The 22753-nt window shown below is 37.8% G+C and overlaps 1 protein-coding gene across 2 annotated transcripts in view; it reads left to right on the top strand.

Annotated features, from left to right (window-relative positions):
- The window catches only part of LOC106131024 (uncharacterized), a 51055-nt gene that overhangs the window by 7111 nt on the left and 21191 nt on the right, over positions 1-22753 (top strand). For both annotated transcript variants that reach the window (XM_013330008.2, XM_060952967.1), the window contains one exon: positions 13486-13887. In XM_013330008.2, coding sequence (XP_013185462.1) covers positions 13486-13887 — 402 coding nt within the window. The remainder of the gene's footprint in view (positions 1-13485; positions 13888-22753) is intronic.

Raw genomic sequence — 22753 nt, forward strand, 5'->3', positions numbered from 1 at the left:
AACAGTCTTGAAAAGATTGAATGGCCACGTTCAACTATTTGGCTTAATGATAGAATTGAGATTCAAATAGCGACAGGTTGCTAGCCCATCATTGTACAAAAAAGGTATTTAATCTCAAGTATATTTGAAAGAAGTATATATGCAAGTGGAAAGATGTAGTCTCTGCCTGCCCCTACGGGAATGTAAGTGATGTATGTGTTGTTTGTCTTTATATATAGTCGTAGATGTTATATTTATAGATGTTTATAAGAACAGGTGGAGCTGTATAAAAGCTTGTTATTACAGGATATAAACGATTATTTTCTCAATGTATTATAAGTTTTTGTAAGTGTGCGTTCACATGGTACATACATACATATGGTCACGTCTTGCGGGGTAGACAGAGCCAACAGTCTTGAAAAGGCTGAATGGCCACGTTCAGCTATTTGGTTTAATAATAGAATTGAGATTCAAATAGTGACAGGTTTCTGGCCCAGCGCCTAAAAAAGAATCCCTAGTTTGTAAGCCTATTCCTTAATCGCCTTGTACGACGTCCATGTGAAAGAGATGGAGTGGTCCTATTCTTTTTTGTATTGGTGCCGGTAACCACACGGCATTCTCATGGTCTTAGTAAAATAAACTAGTTGTACCATAATTGATACAAATCAATGCACCATTGTTACATTGTTATATTTTCTCCCACAAATGGGCATAACATTCATTCATTTATATAATCATGTCTATATCCCTTGCGGGGTAGACAGAGCCGGCAGTGTTGAATGACTGACAGGCCACGTTCAGCTGTTAGGCTTAATAATAGAATTGAGATTCGAATAGAAATAATATGAGAAACTTTAAAAAGGTTTTTAAACTTGTTTTAACTTAACTTTTATATAACTGTAATTGACTCGGGCAGTGTATGTCGTAAAAGGCGCCTATAGGCTTAATGATAGAATTGAGATTCAAATAGAGATAATATGAGAAATTTTAAAAAGGTTTATAAACTTGTTTTAAATTAACTTTTATTTAACTGTAATTGGCTCGGGCAGTGTATGTCGTAAAAGGCGACTAAGGGACAAGATCACATACATCTAGGTGCCACAAAAGCATACCGGCCGGTCATAAAACTGTAGTTCCGGTATGATTAGTGATTTAAAAACTAACATACTGTGCCGACCCCATGTAAAAAATGGGAAAAGATTCATTCATTCATTCATATAATCACGTCTATATCCCTTACGGGGTAGACAGAGCCAACAGTCTTGAAAAGACTGATAGGCCACGGTCAGCTATTTGGCTTAATGATAGAATTGAGATTCAAATAGTGACAGGTTGCTAGCCCATCGCCTAAAAAAAGAATCCCAAGTTTGTTAGCCTGTCCCTTAGTCGCCTTTTACGACATCCATGGGAAAGAGATGGAGTGGTCCTATTCTTTTTTTGTACTGGTGCCGGGAATCACACGGCATCAAATTTTATAGAATCACAAACAGCGCCATCTATGGTATGGTATCGGGTGTGTCGTAAACAGAATTCTTTCACCTATTCATACATCTCAATTGTGAACGCGACTTTATTATCATTCGGAACGCCTTGGCTAATCCGGTTTTCGTTTCCTGTCAGGATAAGCTGTTACACCATGCTGTTTTTAGTGCCGTGCGGTTCCCGGCACCAATACAAAAAAGAATAGTTCCACTTCATCTCTTTCCCATGGATGTCGTAAAAGGCTACTAAGGGATAGGCTTAAAAACTTCGGATTCTTTTTTAGGCGATGGTGCTAGCCCATCGCCTAAAAAAGAATCCGTCCTGTCACTATTTGAATCTCAATTCTATCATTAATTAATAGCTGAACGTGGCCATTCAGTCTTTTCAAGGCTGTTGGCTCTGTCTACCCCGCAAGGGATATAGACGTGATTATATGTATGTTCGTATGTTTTTATTTCCCTAATCAATATTGTGCAAATCGGAAGTGTGCAACGATAATGTTTCCCGTTCATTCTTCGAGGTGAATGACTTAAAAACGTTACGAAGCACAGATAACGATATATATATATATATATACTTCACTATGAGTCAGTCTGTATGTCAGCAAGTAACTAATTGTAGTCAAACTGTGTCAATTAAGTTGTCATGCGTTTTAGAGTGGAACCATTCCATATTTTTTTTATGGATATCCTAAATGGCGACTAAGGGATAGGCTTATGAACGTGTGATTCCTCTTCTAGGCGATGGGCTTCTAGAAACATTTCATTATATTTAATCTTAATTCTATCATTAAACCATACAGCTGAACATGGCCTCGTTAAGTATTATCAGGACTGTTGGCTCTGTCTACCCCGCAAGGGATGTAGACGTGATCATTTATGTATGTTTGTATCTATCGAATTATTTAAAAAATGCGTTTTCGTAATCATCTTTTGAAATTTGACATGACACGTGGTACCTCTTCATTTTTAAGGTAGGCTAAAAAATTACACGAATCTTACACCAACTGTATCGACACGCGATCTGCGTCTAAGAATGTTATCTTAGGTGTGAAAAGCTATTGTATGCGCGTGCGCATTGCTTCGATAGGAAGTACCCTATTGAGTGTAACGGTGTCAGTTATTGTGCTAAACATCTGCACGGGCCTTCGCTCCCGTGTGAATTACAAAAAATCCTTCCTAACTTCTGCCTATCGTATCTTGATCAAATTAAGGACGTCGTGGTAAGGTAAGAAGTTGGTAAGCCTATCCCTTAGTCGCCGTTTACGATATCCATGGGAAATTGATTGAGATGTCCCGTTCTTTTTTTTTTTTGTATTGGTGCCGGGAACCACACGGCACACACCATTCACTATTACTATTAATTTTAATGATGACACATTGAAAAAGTTTAAAAGACTCATGAAACGGCGTCATTATTTGCACGTGTGAAAGTGCATTGATAATATGTACTTAGAGTAAGTATAGGTTTATTTTAGAGTGAGAGAACATACTACGGCAAATCATTATCTATACTAATATTATAAAGCTGAAGAGTTTGTTCGTTAGAACGCGCTCATATCAGGAACTACTGGTGCGAATTGAAAGAATATTTTTGTGTTGAATAGACCATTTATCCAGGAAGGCTGCAACTATTAGGAGGAAAATGTGAAAAAAACGGGGGAAATTATTCATCCTTGCAGGCTTCAATTCAAGACTGTTTGCTCTGTCTACCCCGCAGTGGATATAGACGTGATCATATGTATGTATGTATGTAACTCAATTGAACCCTCTATAAGTAATCATCATTCTAACTGCTACCAATTATAGAGTAGGCGTATTGGAAAGTAAAATCTATACACGTGGGTGACTGTTACGTTATGTACCTTCATGCAAGTTATGACAAACCGAGTTTATATATGTATTTCATCGCCATTGTTCAAGAAAACGTAGTGTGTGATAGCCGCCGTGTGGTTCCCGGCACCAGTATAAATAAAATAATAATAAAAAACTTTTAGAACCAGCTTTTATTAAGGTGCCCTAAAAATATCAGAATTGAAATTATAATAAAAGCTTGTCGCGATGCCTAGAAGAAAATTGCAAGATTTGTTAACATACAAGTCAAACTTAATAAAAACTTTTAAAAGATTGATAGATAGATAAAATTCTTTATTGCACCATAAGAGTAAAACATACAAAACAGCACAAAACAGACAGAGATGGTACAAAGGCGGACTTATCGCTAATGCAATCTCTTCCAGTCAACCTTTGGGTGGAAGGAAACCAAACAGGAGATCGGCGTTGGCGCAGAGCAAGATAAATAAATGTTTGAAAATAATACAATGCACACAGAATATATATATATATATAATACATATAAATACATACAAATAAAAAAAAAGAAATAAAAATGAATAGGACCACTTCATAGTTTTCCCATGGATGTCGTGAAAGACGAGTAAGAGATATGCTTATTAACGTGAGATTCTTCTTTAAGGCAACGGGCTAGCAACCCGTCCACTATTTGAATCTCAATACCATCATAAAGCCACCTAGCTGAACTGAAATGACTCTGTCCTGTCCGTATGGAATAAAGACGTGATTAGGTATATGTGTGTGAATGTGATTCTATTACACGGAAATTTTACGCAAAACACATGTTTTTAACATAGTAATAATAATTTCCGCTCTTAAAACAATAGTGTCAAGGTCGTTTTCATAATGTACCGTCTGCCAACGTTAAATATATAGGTATATATATACGGGACAAATTACACAGATTGAGTTAGCCTCGAAGTAAGTTCGAGACTTGTGCTACGAGATGCTAACTCAACGATACTATATTTTATAATAAATACTTATATAAATGAACATCCAAGACCCAGGACAATCAGAGAAAGTTCGTTTCTCATCATGCCTTGGCCAGGATTCGAACCCGGGACCTCTTCTTAAGAGAGTTATGAATGTGGATGTATCCACATTCATAACTCTTCATGCAAGCTCGGCGGTTTCGGGTACTTTTGACCTGACCCTTTACCAGGACGTTAATTTTATCAAGATACGTTCGTCTAGGTCTTCCCACTCCGACCTTTCCCTCCACACTTTGAACTCTAGTCTAACTATATTATCCTAACGACAGACATTTGTAAAAATAACTTCAATGAATGGGGAAGTTTTATTAATAGCGTGGTTATTTTTAGAATAAACAGATGTTTAACTTCCTTCTTTGATCTGACAGTCCTATACACCCTGTATATATGTAGAACACTATGTCAAAGTAAATTGAACTCTATAGTTAAGGATTTAATCTATACTAATATTATAAAGCTGAAGAGTTTGTTTGTTTGAACGCGCTAATCTCAGGAACTACTGGTTCGAATTGAAAAATTATTTTTGCGTCGAATAGACTATTTATCGAGGAAGGTTTTAGGCTGTATAACATCACGCTGCAACTATAAGGAGCGAAGAAATAATGGAGAATGTGAATAAAACGGGGAAAATTATTCATCCCTGAGGGCTTCAATGATGCCCAAAATAACTTTTCCACGCGGACAAAGTCGCGGGCACAGCTAGTATTTAATAGCTAACTCTTGTCGGTGAAATTTAGTGGTGCTTCTACCATTCATCTCCATATTTTCTCTGTATTTTTTTTTATTCGTTTGTATGTTATAACATACATACATACAATCAGGTCTATATCCGTTGCGGGGTAGAAAAGCCACGTAGAGCTGTTTGGCTTAATGATAGAATTATATTTATTATTGAATATGTTATAAAGTTTACTTTTTATTTTATTTTATTAAAATATTCCTCTTCTTCCATTAAATATTCCTTCTACTATAACACGACACATATTTAATTACTTGTTGATTATGGTTATCTTTATGGGAACTATTATCGGATAATAACTCATGACACGTAACTACTTTAAGCAAACGAGATAAGCTTTATGTGCTATAGTTACATTTATAATGAGGTCATATGGTCATGACCTGTATATCTTTCATCGATACACATACATACATACAAATAAGTGCCGTGTGGTTCCCGGCACCAATCGATAAAAGAATAGGAACCTTCCTTACTCCATCTCTTGCCCATGGATATCGTAAAATGCGACTAAGGGATAGGCTTACAAACTTGGGATTCTTTTTTTTTAGGCGATGGGCTAGCAACCTGTCGCTATTTGAATCTCTCTTAATGATGGAATTGAGATCCAAATAGTGACAGGTTGCTAGCCCATCGCTTAAAAAAAGGATCGCAATTTCATAAGCCTATCCTTTAGTCGCCTTTTACGACATCCATGGGAAAGAGATGGAGTGGTCCTATTCTTTTTTGTATTGGTGCCGGGAACCACACGGCATTTAACATTTAATTCATTATGACTGACTATTAATAATTTCTTGATAGTCTCCTCCCACCTCCTTGACCGTCGCAGTTAGTCAATTGTTTTCCTCCATTCTGACCTCCATATGTTCTTGACCACGCAATTAACACTGACATAATCGTAAACCCAATTAGATAAATCAATTAGCTATCTTTATCAGTGAGTGGTGAAAGGTCATGTCGAGAGTACTTACTCCGAGCTTGCATGAAGAGAGTTAGGAATGCGGATGAAGCGATAGAAGTATGCAGGGATCGTGGCAAGTGGACAGATGTGGTCTCTGCCTACCCCTCCGGGAAATATGCGTGATTGGAGATAATCTGAACTGATATAGATCATAGTTACAGAAAAATACCGTAAGATAATTTGCAACTGGTTGTATGATCCAATACGAGTTAGTTTCCCCTGGAAAGTTTCAGGAGGTCAGACGGGAGTCGCTTCGTGTAAAAACCTGACTCACCCAATCCAGGGTCACGGTCAAGAAGACGTAGCCTGCGCACCCGCAGTATGTGAGCCGCGGGAACGCTTAAACATTACCGTTGTCCCGTTTCACGTCATAATAAAAATGAAACATACATACATACGTACATATGGTCACGTCTATATCCCTTGCGGGGTAGACAGAGCCAATACACGTCATAATAAAAAGTGAAACATACATACATATTATCACGTCTATATCCCTTGCGGGGTAGACAGAGCCAATAGTCTTGAAAAGACTGAATGGCCACGTTCAGCTATTTGGCTTAATGATAGATTTGAGATTCAAATAGTGACAGGTTGCTAGCCCATCGCCTAAAAAAGAATCCCAAGTGCGTAAGCATATCCCTTAGTCGCCTTTTACGACACCCATGGGAAAGAGATGGAATGGTCATATTCTTTTTTGTTGTAAAAAAAGTGAAACGGCGATAGTTTTTCGCGCGTTAAAAATAGGTAAGTTGGATGATACCTGAAGAAATTTTCCCTCACTCGAGTTAGGTCACTTTTGCATTACGAAATTGTGTTATGATTACTTCAGTGTTACAATTTCCCGTTTGGCAAAAGTCTGTTCAACGGATTTCCTTGTTATTTTAACGGCAGTACACTAACCCACATAGAATCTAAACAATAGTGTCGTAACCTGCATTGTTTCCAAGATATCTACCTTCGGATTCTTCTTACAGGCGATGGGCTAGCAACCTGTCACTATTTGAATCTCAATTCTATCATTAAGCCTAACAGCTGAACGTGGCCTGTCAGTCTTTCAAGACTGCTGGCTCTGTCTAACCCGCAATGGATAAAGACGTGATTATATGAATATGAATGAATATCTATCTTGATTCCAGTGCGATAAGAATTCTTTAATAGAAAAATGTTAAAAGTTAACATCGTGAGGAAACCTGCACATTCAGGAAACTGGATGGGTGGGTAATCCAAGATCCAATAAGGGTTAGGTTCCCCTGCAAAGGTTGCGGAGGTCAGACGGGAGTCGCTTCGTGTAAAACCTGAATCCAGGATCTGTGATCAAGGGCTTACCCCGGGCTCCTCTCCAGTTGTAGGTGACCGATAAATCTAGCCTCTTTCTCGGAGGGGTAGGCAGAGACTACATCTTTCAATTGCCACGAACCCAGCATACTTGTTTCGTTTCATCCGGGAAAAAGGTGATTATCTCACATACACAGACATATAATCACGTTTTTATCTCTTACGGGGCAGACAGAGCTGACAGGCTCGTTCAGCTGTATGGTTAAATAATAGAATTGAGACACAAATAGTGACAGGTTGCTAGCCCGTCGCCTAAAAGAAGAATCCCAAGTTAAAGGGATTCCTAAAAAAAGAAGGTATAGTCGCCAATTATGACATCTATGGGAGAGAGATGGAGTGGTCCTATTCTTTCTCTTAGTCGCCATTTTTGACATCCATGCAGTGGTCCTATTGTACAGTGCCCGGAACCACACGGCAATATATACTTTGGGATTATGTCATATCGGAAATATATTTATTACTTTTACTCCAGCCGGTTTTAAAAATTGGTGTCACTTTGCTGTTATATTTTATGGTCATCGGTTGTATAATAACACTATGTTATTAACATTTTTTTAAACCAGTAACCTATATTGTCTATACTAATATTATAAAGCTGAAGAGTTTGTTTGTTTGAACGCGCTAATCTCAGGAACTACTTGTGAGCGCTAGCTCACATACAGACGGATATAATAGGGGGGACTTTATACAGGGTGACTTTTAATTCAACTGCAAAAACGTTAAAAGAAAAATATCGGTTCATATTTCAGAAAGTACGAAAAAGAATAAAATTATCAAAATCACCCCGGCCGGCGGAAAAGCGACGCGTAAGATTCAGAGGTCAACGACACAATTCATTCAGCTGAGCGATCTCGACAACTCTGTACTTTACTTGATCTTGATACTAGAAAAATAATTTATTTTTCAGACATTTATTGACATGTTAAGTTTTAATTTCTTTTTGTAGTATTGGTCTTTAATAAAGCGTGTGACGTAGTTTTTGAGGGTTTTATTAAATTTGAAAATGATGACTTTTAATTTAAATAAAAATAGGCTCAAACGGCTCAGAAGCATGGGTATAGTCTATATTTAAAAGGATGCAGTTGTTTTAAATGTCACCCTGTATATCATGCGAACTGTGTGTTCGCGTGTCTTGTACATTTTCCGTGAAAACCTATAACAACCGGTTACCGAGTTTTCACTTTCTGTCGTGTTCTGCGCCAACTTGGAATATCCATAAATGTATCGAAGTAAAGAAATAGTTTTTATTGTGGTTCATAATGAGCCGTGTGGTTCCCGGCACCAATACAAAAAAGAATAGGACCACTATGGGAGTGGATTCCCATGGATGTCGTAAAAGGCGACTGAGGGATAGGCTTAGAAACTTGGGATTCTTTTTTAAGCGATTGGTTAGGAACCTGTCACTATTTGCTATAAGCCAAATAGCTGAACGTGGCCATTCAGTCTTTTCAAGACTGTCGGCTCTGTCAACCCCGCAAGGGATATAGACGTGACCTTATGTATGTTTATAATGAGTGAGAATTAGAAGAAAATTGCATACAACTACATACAAGCGCTGCTTCTGCACTGACGCCTTGGAAGCGGCAGTAAACTTGGTTCAAGTAATTTATTTGACGTCAACCAATGTTGTGAAACCAAAAGATTTGACTATTATTAAGCGATATGAAGTATCCTACAATAATGACTAAAAATTTTGAAATGTTTAATTCAACAACAGTTGAATTATGTACTAAATATCAGATTAGAACGATTTCACCTTGTTTAAATGACCCAGTAAAACATCAAACCTTCTTCTTATTCCTAGCGTTAGTCCTGGTAACATCCTCACCCCCCTGGAGAAGAGCCCGGATTGGCCAGGTAAACCTAACCCGTATTGGATCCATGGTCACACATCCAGTTGCCTGAATGTGCAGGTTTCCTCGCGATGTTTTTCCCTCACCGTAATCGCATAGATCAGTAATCAAACTTATGCACATAACTTTGAAAAGAGTCATCGGTACATGGCCGAGGTGGTGGGATTTGAACTTGTGCCTTTCTGCGCATCACGTATTTGAACCGGGCACCTTACCGATTGGACCACCGACGCTAGTCAAACGGGAGTCGAACTATACATACATACATACATAAAATCACGCTTCTTTCCAGGAGAGGTAGGCAAAGACTACCTCTTTCCACTTGCCACGATCTCTGCATACTTCCTACGCTTCATCCACATTCATAACTCTCTTCGTGCAAGCTCGGCGGTTTCGGGAACTTTTGACCTGACGTCCCTTTACCAGGACGTCCTTAATTTGATCAAGATACGTTCGTCTAGGCAGAAGTTAGGAAGGATTTTTCGTAATTCACACGGGAGCGAAGTACTATTCAGTCTTAAATAATTGGATTTGTATCTCATGGCCCATGGAAACTCGGCCAGTGCCCTCTCGAAACAGAAATACGACGCCGACCACGAAACGGAACCTGCGCCTGCGCCGGCGTTGGCGTTGTGCAACCGTGGGACAGGTCGTGGCCGCTCGTGGGTAGGGTTGCCAGTTGAGACATAAAATAGCTAATGCTTACTGCCTCGTATCAATGAAGTTAATTATCACGCCGAAAAGTAGAACTAAGTGAAAATAAAAATGGTCCTTCGAGCCGGATTGAATTGCTATCCGGCGCGAAGGACCAAAAATTTTACGATTACTAAATATGTATTTTGCTTTTGAATCCAATACATTTAAGGGACATTTAAATTAGGGCTGGTAAAATCGAGGTAATTATTATTAATTTGCTTAACAAGATATTCCACCCGCAACTTCGTTTACCTGCGTTTAAAAATAAATATATTTTGTTTCAACTTTTACGTAAAAAATTCGATTCTAATCAACGATAGCTAAATAAATTTTGTAAGGTCTCTAGTTTTCCTTTGGACCAATCCTTTGCTTTGGATGTCGTAAAAGGCGAATAAGGGACAGGCTTATATACTTGGGATTCCTCTTTTAGGCGATGGGCATTAAGCCAAACAGTTGAACGTGGCCCTGCAATATTTTGATGACTGTTGGCTCTGTCTACCCCGCTGGGGATATAGACGTGTTTATTATGTTATGTTATTAGTAAAAATTTCGATGCAAGAATACTTTATTCCTCATAGGTTTTAACTAACTGAATATATTTACTTGGTACTACTTACTTTATATATTTACTTTAATATATAATTTTTTATTTTTGCACACGACACAGCCCTGTTTGTTCGTGTGGTTAGTGCAGTAGCAAAAACTTTGGCGCTTAGTTAAGATCAACTCATTACTTAACAGGAAGTTAACCGACCGCGTCAGGATTTAGGCTGTACAGGTTTATGTCTGTGAAAGTCGTTTAAAAATATTTAAAAAAAATACCGTTAATAAATATACTAATATTAATATATTCAATATACTAGTGCCGTGTGGTTCCCGGCACCAATACAAAAAGAATAGGACCACTCCATCTCTTTCCCATGGATGTCGTAAAAGGCGACTAAGGAATAGGCTTACAAACTTGGGATTCTTTTTTAGGCGTTGGGCTAGCAACCTGTCACTAGTTGAATCTCAATTATATCGTTAAGCCAAATAGCTAAACGTGGCCATTCAGTCTTTTCAAGACTTTTGGCTCTGTCTACCCCGCAAGGGATATAGACGTGACCATATGTATGTATGTATAAATATACTACTCGATTGATTGTAATTTCGTTCGGATTAAATCTCTATAAACATATATAAGCACGTCTGTATCCTTTGCGGGGTAGACGGAGCCAATAGTTTTTAAAAAACTAAAAGGCCATACCCACAGTATATACCCGCATAGACGTACATACATACATATGGTCACGTCTATATCCCTTGCGGGGTAGACAGAGCCAACAGTCTTGAAAGACTGAATGGCCTCGTTCAGCTATTTGGCTTAATGATAGAATTGAGATTCAAATAGTGACAGGTTGCTGGCCTATCGTCTAAAGAAGAATCCTAAGTTTGTAAGCCTATCCCGCATAGACGTGATTACATTATCATATAGGTAGTACTCCAATTATCGGAATTAATGGGGAGCGGGACCCATTCGGATAATCAAATATTCGGATAATCATATTTTTTTTTAAATTGCCATTGGAGAGAATAAAAGCTACGTTTTGATATTGCACAATTTTTTTATTGAATTAAATGAAAGAAACATGAAATTTTCACATGTTTTAAATATAAATAAAATGTACTTATGTACAAGTTTAGAAATAAAAATCATTGTTATTTAAACATCTCCGTCAATGTAAGCTGTTTTGCGGTCTTTAACCGTTTTCGGATTGATTGATTTGATTCCGATAATCGGCGATTCGGATAGTCGGAGTTCGGATAATTGGAATTTTACTGTGTTAATATTCGAGGCTAACGTGTCGCGTATGAATAGATATTTTTTTTTCTATCTACTTAGTTGCAAATTTTCAACTTTCTTTTTCGAAAATAACTATTAACACACAGAACTTGTACATCGGCTTACAACAAACAGACTTACATACGACCTAAAAGGCGAGGCGAAAGTGAACAGTTACACTTATTAGTATGGATGACTTGTGTGTTAAATATGTGTACTGTCATCGTTAAAGGCGATTGCACATTCAGTACTTACGAGTACATCTATTACTTTTTATTTTACACTATCTCAATAATATGTAATACTATTGTATGGATCGATGGATGTCGTAAAAGGCGACTAAGGGATAGGCTTACAAACTTGGGATTCTTTTTTCAGGCGATGGGCTAGCAACCTGTCACTAGTTGAATCTCAATTCTATCGTTAAGCCAAATAGCTGAACGTGGCCATTCAGTCTTTTCAAGACTGCTACCCCTACAGGCTCTCTCTACCCCGCAAGGGATATAGACGTGACCATATATATGTATGTGTGTAATGCTAGAGGCCGCCCGCGACTTCGTCCGCATGGAAACCCTATCAATCCCGCGGGAACTGTGGGATAAAAAGTAGCCTATGTGTTATTCTAGGTCTTTAGCTACCCACATACCAAATTTAATCGCAATCGGTTCAGAAGTTTTTGCGTGAAAGAGTAACATACATCCATACTGAAACATCATTACTATATTTGTAAATTGACGTCCAGTGAAAATGCTGCAGTGTAGTTTGTTCCGCCGCTTCTTCTTCGTGCACATGCGCTTTGTAATCGGTAGTAGTTACGAGTATAATAAGATTTAAGTGATGTGACATCAATAAGTGATACCTTGTATCCAATTTTGAAAACAAATCTATTCTATTCTATTCCCTCGATAGACTTTTACAATCTGCGCGTAATAGTTTTCATAATTATCATCCCTCATGCGGCAGCCAATTGTCGTAAATATCGTATATGTCACGTTTAGCAGGATGGTTGAGTGATGAATTTAGGCTTAGGATTTATTTATATGGTACATAACATATAATCACGTCTACATCCCTCACGGGTAGGGTTGCCATCCGTCCGGGTTTCCCCGGATTTGTCCTAGTTTAGAGGGCATCCGGGGAGCGTCCGGGGAAGGTTTTATTTGTAGACCGGGTTTTAAAAAATATAATACTCGCACACCACGATCAACCGACGAACCAAGTATATTCACCGTTAAAAAAGCTGATTTATATAAACAATTTGTAACAAATTGTAATATGATTCTGTGTTGTTAAAATAATGAATAAATAAAAAAAGTGATTTATGACATTTTCTAATGTCTTTTATTGCATTGTATATGTTTAAAAGATCTTGTTGACTTGTCCGGTTTTCCAAATTTTAGAGATGGCAACCCTACTCACGGGGTAGACTGAGACAACAATCATCCAAAGTCTGTAAGGCCACGTTCAGCTGCTTGGTCCGTTTGAGAGAATTGAGATTCAAATACTGACACGTTCCTAGCCCATCGCCTAAAAGAAGAATCCCAAGTATAGTACATATAACTCTATCCCTTAGTCGCTTTTTACTTCATCCATGGGGGAAAAGGTGGAGTGGTCCTATTGTTTTTTCTATTGGTGCCGGGAACCACACGGCACTATAATATATGATATAACAGGCGGACTTAATTATCTATCAGTATATAGTGATAAAATAATATAAACTTTTTTTAACTTTTTATTTATTATAACTGACCTTATTTTTTGTTACAGCATCAAAAAATATATGACATTCCGTGCGAAGAAGAGGCAGTAGGAAAACCAAAGACTGACTTCGAGAAATTACGAAGCAACTTCGAAAACATTACCAGAGATGGCGCTGTTTACAAAAAAGAAATTATCGACAGACCGAAACATGAAAGTGAAATATCGAAATTAGTGTTGGGAAAGTTAGAGGTTACCGAAAAACCGGTTATCGCCGAAAAACCGGAGATTACCGAAAAACCGCCGATAAATCCGAAACCGGTTTTGATTAAGTTCTCCAGGTCGAGTGAGAATTTGGCGGAGGAGGACAAGAGTCCCAGATATAGCACCGAGAAGAGATTTAAGAAGAATGAATCTAGAACGAGTTTGCCGAGAACACGGGACACGCAAGTGGACATCGATAGAGAAAATGTGAGTACATACATACATACATAAAATCACGCCTCTTTCCCGGAGGGGTAGGCAGAGACGTGAGTAGTTCTATTTTATTGAGAGCCAGGCATTGTAACTTGATTTAAAATGTTTATTTAACCGCCGTGTGGTTCCCGGTACCAATAGAAAAAGAATAGGACCACTTCATCCATTTCCCATGGATGTCGTAAAAGGCGACCAAGGGATAGGCTTACAAACTTGGGATTCTTCTTTTAGGCGATAGCCTAACAACCTGTCATAAATCTTAAGCAGTAAGTACATCACATAGTTAAGATTATGAGAGACTGTTGTCTGAACTAAAGTAAAGGGAAGAGATGGAGTGGTCCTATACTTTTTTTATTGGTGCCGGGAACCACACGGAACGCTTAAAAGATAGATTCTCAATTTACTTCACATCTAAAGAAATAAATAAGGTTATTTAATGCAGCAAAATATTCCCTCTCAAATCAAATCGATTGCCCTTAAAGAGTTCTTAACGACGATTACAATGTGTCACACCACATCACTAATACTGCAGTATAGTGTTAGTAAACATTTGAAAGTTATGAACGGCGCCATCTAGGCTGTGAAAGTTGTACTTTTAGTACCACGCAAGCGACACAGATGTCGCTACATATCGGTTTCATCAAAAGAAATTTTGTTTTATTAAATCAAGTAGAAAACGTTATTTATCTTATGAGTAATTACTATTTCTTAATTATTTTTTTCTTTAAGTTAATGGTCGTGGCAATCCATATATATACATAAATTCACGCCTTTTACCCAGAGGGATAGGCAGAGACTACATCTTTTCACTAGCCTCGATCCCTGCAAGTATGCAGGAAAAAATTTTCCGACTCAACCACGTACATAAGTCTCTTCATGCAACCTCGTCTGTTCGGGTACTCTTGGCTTGATTAGAATAGAATAGAATAGATTTATTTTCAAAATTGGATACAAGGTATCACTTATTGACGTCACATCACTTAAATCTAATTATAACTACTACCGTGCTGTGTGGTTCCCGGCACCAATACAAAAAAGAATAGGACCACTCCATCTCTTTCTCATAGATGTCGTAAAAGGCGACTAAGGGATAGACTTACAAACTTGGGATGCTTTTCCTGGCGATGGGTTAGCAACCTGTCACTATTTAAATCTCAATTCTATCATTAAGCCAAATAGCTGAACGTGGCCATTCAGTCTTTTCAAGGCTGTTGGCTCTGTCTACCCCGCAAGGGATATAGACGTGACCATATGTATGCATGTATATAAATTTGCTTAGTCAACCTGCTTACAAACTATCCAAACATACCTTTTTAATCCATATTCGATCTATACGCAACTTTGTAAATAAAAACCACGCCTCTATTATCCAATCCAATTACTTAGTTTAAGGTGTGGCTCTTTTAATGTTAGGGTGACTGAAATTATAGTCTAAGGGTATATATACCCTTGAAATACGTATGAACATACATATATGTGGGAGAAGTTTTGTTTTTATTTAAATCCTTTTTGTTAGCTAACCTTATTTTTACGTTGGTAACATTAAGATATAGAATAGGGAGTCGGTGGTACGATGTAAGACGTTATAAGATGTGTTTTTAAGAAGTCCAATAAAATAAGAAGATTAACGATATAATTCCGCACTGTTTTGCTTTAATTCCCACATATATATGTACAAACACAAATATACATATATACAAACGTGTTTCTTTCAAATCACAACATTCCTTTATCGCGTTGTTCCTTATCATGTCATTCAATTTTACACCGATCATACTCCTAAGCTCATCCTTAGATGTACGTCTAAGCTCAACTTTAAGCGTGAAATACGTACATACATACATACATATAATCACGTCTATATCCCTTGCGGGGTAGGCAGAGCCAACAGTCTTGTGAAGACTGAAAGGCCACGTTCAGCTATTTGACTTTAACATAAGAATTGAGATGCAAATAGTGACAGGTTGCTAGCCCATCGCCCTAAAAAAGAGTCCCAAGTTTGTAAGCCTATCCCTTAGTCGCCTTTTACGACGTCCATGGGAAAGAGATATAGTGGTCCTATTCTTTTTTTAAATTGGTGCCGGGAACCACACGGCACAAAACAAATCATACTTTCCAATACTTATTATCTTTTGAATTCTTCTAGGTCACTCACAATAATAACAATGAAACTGCTTTGACATTGTCAATGGTACTACATTGCGCATGCTTTCATTTCCTGCTCATTTACCGCGATTTTTCACGGGATGGTAGGTAGTACTCGTAGAGGATCGTACATACAAATAATTACGTCTTTATTCTTTACGGGGTATACAGAGTCACAAGTTTTTTAAACGACTGAAAGGCCACGTTCAGCTGTTTGGCTTAATGATAAAATTGAGATTCAAATAGGGACAGGTTGCTTAGCTTATCTCAAGTTTAAGTCCTTGGTCGCCTTTTACAAACATCACGGGAATACGAGCAGCTGACACACACTATGTTTTATTTTTTCGATACCAAATGAACATTGAAACTCGCACTGGATGAATGTGCGCCTATTCCCTAAGTATCCTTTACGACATCCATTAACTATCACATGAATCTCGTTAGGAATTAGTCGTCTTTAGAATAATCACGTCTTTTTTCCGTCACGGTGTAGACAGAGCCAACGGTCTCGCAGACTGAAAGACCACGTTCAGCTCTTAAGAATAGGACTTTGCAGAATAACTTCTTATTACACCTACTTAATGCTATAAGTTTTCTATTGACTAAGGGATAGGCTTATAAAGTTGGGATCCTGATGATGAGCTAGCAACCTGTCACTATTTGAATCTCAATTCTATCATTAAGCGAAACAGCTGAGCGTGGCCTTTCAGTATTTTAAGACTGTCGGCTCTATCTACCCCGCAAGGGATATAGACGTGATTTTATGTATGTATATATTTTATGAATGTGGATGAAGCGAAGGAAGTATGCAGAGATCGTGGCAAGTGGAAAGAGGTAGTCTCTGCCTACCCCTCCGGGAAAGAGGCGTGATTTTATGTATGTATGTATATATGTATGACATTGGTACTAGATAGTACAAGCAACGTACTCGATACAAACGCGTATGGAATACAAACAAACAAAAATAAAAATATTCCGTCAGCGTATAGAGGCCCATTTATCAGATTCAGCACTGAGTCATGCGAAAAATTATACGCGCTAGGTTCACATGCGACGGAAGCTATTAGATGTAAACTAATCTATACTAATATACTAATATTATAAAGCTGAAGAGTTTGTTTGTTTGAACGCGCTAATCTCAAGAACTACTGGTTCGAATTGAAAAAATATTTTTGTGTTTAATAGACTATTTATCGAGGAAGGCTTTAGGCTATATAACATCACGCTGCAACTGTTAGGAGCGAAGAAATAATGAGAAATGTGAAAAAAAAATGGGGAATATTATTCCTCCTTGAGGGCTTCAATGATGCCCTTAGAGGCGCTATATAAATGATAAGATGGTTTGGTCTTGTGGAGAGGATGAACTCGTATTAAAGCAGGTTGACTAAGCAAATATACAAGGAATGTGCGATTGAAAACCTTGGTATAGTGGGCCGGCCTAGAAGAACGTCCAGGATAATGAATAATAAACATAAACATATGGTCACGTCCATATCCATTGCTGGGCAGACAGAGCCAACAGTCTTGAAAAGACTGAATGGCCACGTTCAGCCATTTGGCTTAATGATAGAATTGAGATTCAAATAGTGACAGGTTGTTAGCCCATCGCCTAAAAACAATCCCAAGTTTGTAAGCCTATCCCTTGGTCGCCTTTTACGACATCCATTGGAATGAGATGGAAGTGGTCGTATTCTTTTTTGTATTTGTATTGGTGCCGGGAACCACACGGCACTATAATAAATAAATCAGAAATAATCAGAATAGTCAGAATATCTTCTTCAAATTACTTACTTAATGAGTCATTAACTACTCGCCTTGCCTTCATGTGTACCAACCGTTATCTCTTCGCAAGGTTCGCTGAAACACGCAACGCTAGTCTAATTCCGCGGACGGAGGCGTCCTGACGTTTTGTTTTATTTTTTTAAACCGAAAAATCGGAAAATTATCGATAAAATGCGCAAATCACTAAGGTTTGTCGCGTTCATCGCATCGGCCGTGGCATTAATTTTTCAATTCCTCGTCTTAGAATAAGGGTTTTTGAAAAAGGAACGCTTGGTTTTGAATTTAAAATCTGTACTGTGAAATTTTTTGATTTTGGAATATGCAGTTGCTAGTGATGTGATGATTGATGAAGTGTAGTTACAGTTAAGTGATTTTAGCTCAAAACACAATTTAATCCAAGTGAATCATAGATAATGCTATGTTTTTTTTTAATTAATCGTTGTTAACGCAGCGTTAATGTGGCATTAACGTAGTGTGGTCCATATATTCAGTGATTTATTTTTGGAACTATGAATGGATCCGACTAAAGGTATGACGTCATCTTACTAAGATTTCCATGAACACACCATGGACGTCATTGAAGTGTCTTATCTTAAACTAGCTGTGCCCGCGACTTCGTCCGCGTGGAATAGTTATTTTGGGATGAATAATTTACCCCGTTTTCTTCACATTTTCCATTATTTCTTCGCTCCTAATAATTGCAGCGTGATGTTATATAGTCTAAAGCCTTCCTCGATAAATGGTCTATTCAACATAAAAAAAAATTTTTCAATTCGAACCAGTAGTTCCTGAGATTAGCGCGTTCAAACAACCAACTCTTCAGATTTATAATATTTGTATAGATGTAGTTCTTTACACAACACATACGGTACCCCGGCTACCGTAAGAATACCAAGTTTAATAGCCTATCCCCTAGTCGCCTTTTAGTCGTGAACTCTAGATGGGGTGGTCCTATTCTTTTTTCTATTCGTGCCGGGAACCACACGGCTATAGATGTTTTACTTTGTTGAACTGTTTTCATTCATATTCTTTGTCTGGACATAAGTGAAAAGATTACGTAAAATCTTGTCGTGTTGTTGATGGTTTATTTTTATGTTATTTTAATATTTATTGGTGCCGTGTGGTTACATACATAGGTACATACATATGGCCACGTCTCTATCCCTTGGGTAGACAGAGCCAACAGTCTCGAAAAGACTGATAAGCCAAGTTCAGCTATTTGGCTTAATGATAGCGTCCTTTAGCGGATAGCGGTCCTTTTCTTTATTATTAGTGCCGTGTGGTTCCCAGCACCAATGATAAAGAATAGGATCGCTCCGTCTCTCTCCCATGGATGTCGTTAAAGGCGACTGGGATAGGCTTGTAAACTTGGGATTTTTCTTTTAGGCGATGGGCTAGCAACCTGTCACTATTTGAATCTCAATTCTATCATGAAGCCGTACAGCTGAACGTGACCTTTTCGAGACTGTTGGCTCTGTCTACCCCGCAAGGGATAGAGACGTATCTATATGTGTGTTGTTTCTATTTAATTTATTAAAATGTTGTCTGAATCTTATAAAGTGACGAGAGACGTGATGATATGTAGATATGTAACTTATAAAGTAGCGCATTACTCGTATTTAACAAAAATCTCAATATAACACAAACTACTCCTAACTAGCTAATTAACAGTAAATAGTTAAGTAAACATTTGCAAACGGGAAATGAGATGAGACAGTTCGTGTTAAAGTTAACAGTAAATGTTCTTTTGTCCATAGCTCATTATGCATACATACATACATATGATCACGTCTTTATCCCTAACGGGGTAGACAGAGCCAACAGTCTTGAAAAGACTGAATGGCCACGTTCAGCTATTTGGCTTAATGACAGAATTGAGATTGAGATTAAAATAGTGACAGGTTGCTAGACCATCGCCTAAAAGAAGAAACGCAAGTTTTTAAGCCTATCCCTTAGTCGCCTTTTACGACATCAATGGGAAAGAGATGGAGTGGTCCTATTCTTTTTTGTATTGGTGCCGGGAACCACACGGCACCAATAATTAGCTAGTAATTAACAGTAAATAGTTGAGTAAACATTTGCAAACGGGAAATGAGATGAGACAGTTCGTGTTTACGTTAACAGTAAATGTTCTTTTGTACATAGCTCATTATGATTGGTGTCCAATTTTTTGTTTAAACATATTTGTAGATAGATAGATAGATCAAAGAATAGGACCACTCCATCTTTTTCCCATGGATGTCGTAAAAGGCGACTAAGGGATAGGCTTACAAAGTTGGGATTCTTCTTTTAGGCGATGGGCTAGCAACCTGTCACTATTTGAATCTCAATTCTACCATTAAGCCAAATAGCTGATCGTGGCCTTTCAGTTTTTTCAAGACTATTGGCTCTGTCTACCCCGCAAGGGATATAGACGTGACCATATGTATGTATAAATAATAAATATACGGGACAAATTACACAGATTGAGTTAGCCTCGAAGTAAGTTCGAGACTTGAGTTACGAGATACTAACTCAACGATACTATATTTTATTATAAATACTTATATAGATAAACATCCAAGACCCAGGCCAATCAGAAAAAGTTCTTTTTTCACCATGCCCTGGCCGGGATTGGATCCCGGGACCTCTGGTGTCACAGACAAGCGTAGGTATTACCGCTGCGCCACAGAGGCCGCCGAACCGTATGTATCGAACTCTTTAGTGCACCATGAGAGTAAAATAAAAACTCTACGGCGCAGTAACAGAGGTGATTTAGCAGTGAATCTGGGTAGGTTGATGTGTTGTTGACTGTACTATACAGACTAAACAATGGAAATTAATTAAAAATAACAAAGAAGCTACTTGATACTCTGAGAAGTTGTTTCAAAACAAACAAACAACAAGTTTCGTCGCCGTGTGGTTCTCGACACTTACGGCGACCGGCCTTTGTGGCGCAAAGATACTCTTGCCTGTGACACTGGAGGTCCCGGGTTCGACTCCCGGCCAGGGCGTGATGAGAAATGAACTTTTCCTGATTGGCCTGGGTATTGGATGTTTATCTTTATAAGTATTCATTCATTCCTATAATCACGTCTATATCCCTTGCGGGGTAGACATAGCCAGTAGTTTTGGAAGACTGACAGGCCACGTTCAGCTGTTAGCCTTAATGTTAGAATTGAAATTCTAATACTGACAGGTTGCTAGCCTTTGAGAAGAATCTCAAGTTTGTAAGCCTATCCCTTAGTCGCTTTTTACGACTACCATGGGATCCATCCCTGAAAAGAAGATAATTATAAAATGTGGTATCGTTGAGTTAGTATCTCGTAACACAAGTCTCGAACTATCTTCGAGACTAACTCGATCTGGGTAATCTGTCCCGTATTTAATATATTTTTTTATATTTTACTTTTAACTCTTTTTCCGTGACTGTAAAAGTCCGTCAAGGGATAGGATAATATTAAACTTGGTATTCTTCTATAAGGCAACTATTTGAATTTAATTCCATCAATAAGCCATACTATCTCTCAATTCTATCGTTAAGCCAAATAGCTGAACGTGGCCATTCAATCTTTTCAAGACTGTTGCCTCTGTCTACCCCGCAAGGGATATAGACGTGACCATTTGTATGTTTGTATGTAATAAGCCACACAGCCGGACGTGGCCTTTTAGTCCTTTCGCGACTGCTGGCTCTGTCTACCCTGTAAAGGATGGAGACGTGTTTGGTGTATGGATATAAGGAGCTTGCGGGCGAAAACCACATTTACTGACTTCAAGAAATGTTGTCAATTCGATGGTGGTTTTTTTTTTCTTATTTATTTTTTTAAATATTCCAGCCTGACTTCTAAATAACGGCCAGGCCTTTAAAAATTATGATGTAATTTTGAACATCATTTTGGCGACGAGAAGAATAAATGTTACGCGTCTATCTGTATTATCAGTTATTGGAGTAAGAACAACAATAGCGCGTTTTAATTTTGCAAAGCGCCATCTGTGTGGGACAATGATAAACTTTTACGGGCTGCGGCAACGTTCTTACGACTGGGGATATAATTCATGCTCGTACATGTATATATATATACGTAGTTACATATACATATACTATGATCACGTCTAAAACCCTTGCGGAGTAGACATAGCCAATAGTATTCAAAAATCTGATAGGCCACGTTCAGCTAGACTTGGCTCTGTCTACCTTGAAGAGATATAGACGTGATTAAATGTATGCATGTATATCACAAATATTTTTCCTGATTCTAATTCAGTTGACTCCATAAAACATATTATTACTTACTAGAGGCCGCCCGCGACTTATTTCGCGTGGAAACCCTATCATAACTTAACAATCAATCCCACAGGAACGCCGGGATAAAAAGTAGCCTATATGTTATTCTGGGTCTTCAGCTAACTACATACCAAATTTCATCGTAATCGGTTCAGTAGTTTTTGCGTGAAAGAGTAACAAACATCCATACTGACATACAAACTTTCGCATTTATAATATTAGTAGGAGTAGGATAACGACTTTCTTTTTGTTTTCAATTGTTTTTCTTACAATAGAAATGGCGTCGCGTGCGCCTTTCTACGGGCTGGTCGATCTAAAAAAATAATTAATTAAAATTAAAAGTAAAATTAAAATAAAAAAAAATAAAATCATTTTATTCGCTTCTCTGTTTATTTATTGAACTCAATTTATGTATTTGTTTCCTGTTGTTTAAACACATCCATTCTATTCCATTGCCTTATCTAATAATAATAAATAATAAAATTCATTGTGTACCGTGTCGCCTTTATAATCGGACGTGTCAATTATTAATTTAATGTCTTAGTATGTGTATTTATTGTAATGTGAACTATTAATTAATTAAAAGATTGTTAATTTCTTAAACAAAACCTTTTTATTGATAAAGCGAGTGTCGCCTAAAATTAATAATAAATGAAGAGTGTATTCAAT

The sequence above is a fragment of the Amyelois transitella genome, chromosome 30, assembly GCF_032362555.1.
Source record: "Amyelois transitella isolate CPQ chromosome 30, ilAmyTran1.1, whole genome shotgun sequence".
Lineage (NCBI taxonomy): Eukaryota > Metazoa > Arthropoda > Insecta > Lepidoptera > Pyralidae > Amyelois > Amyelois transitella.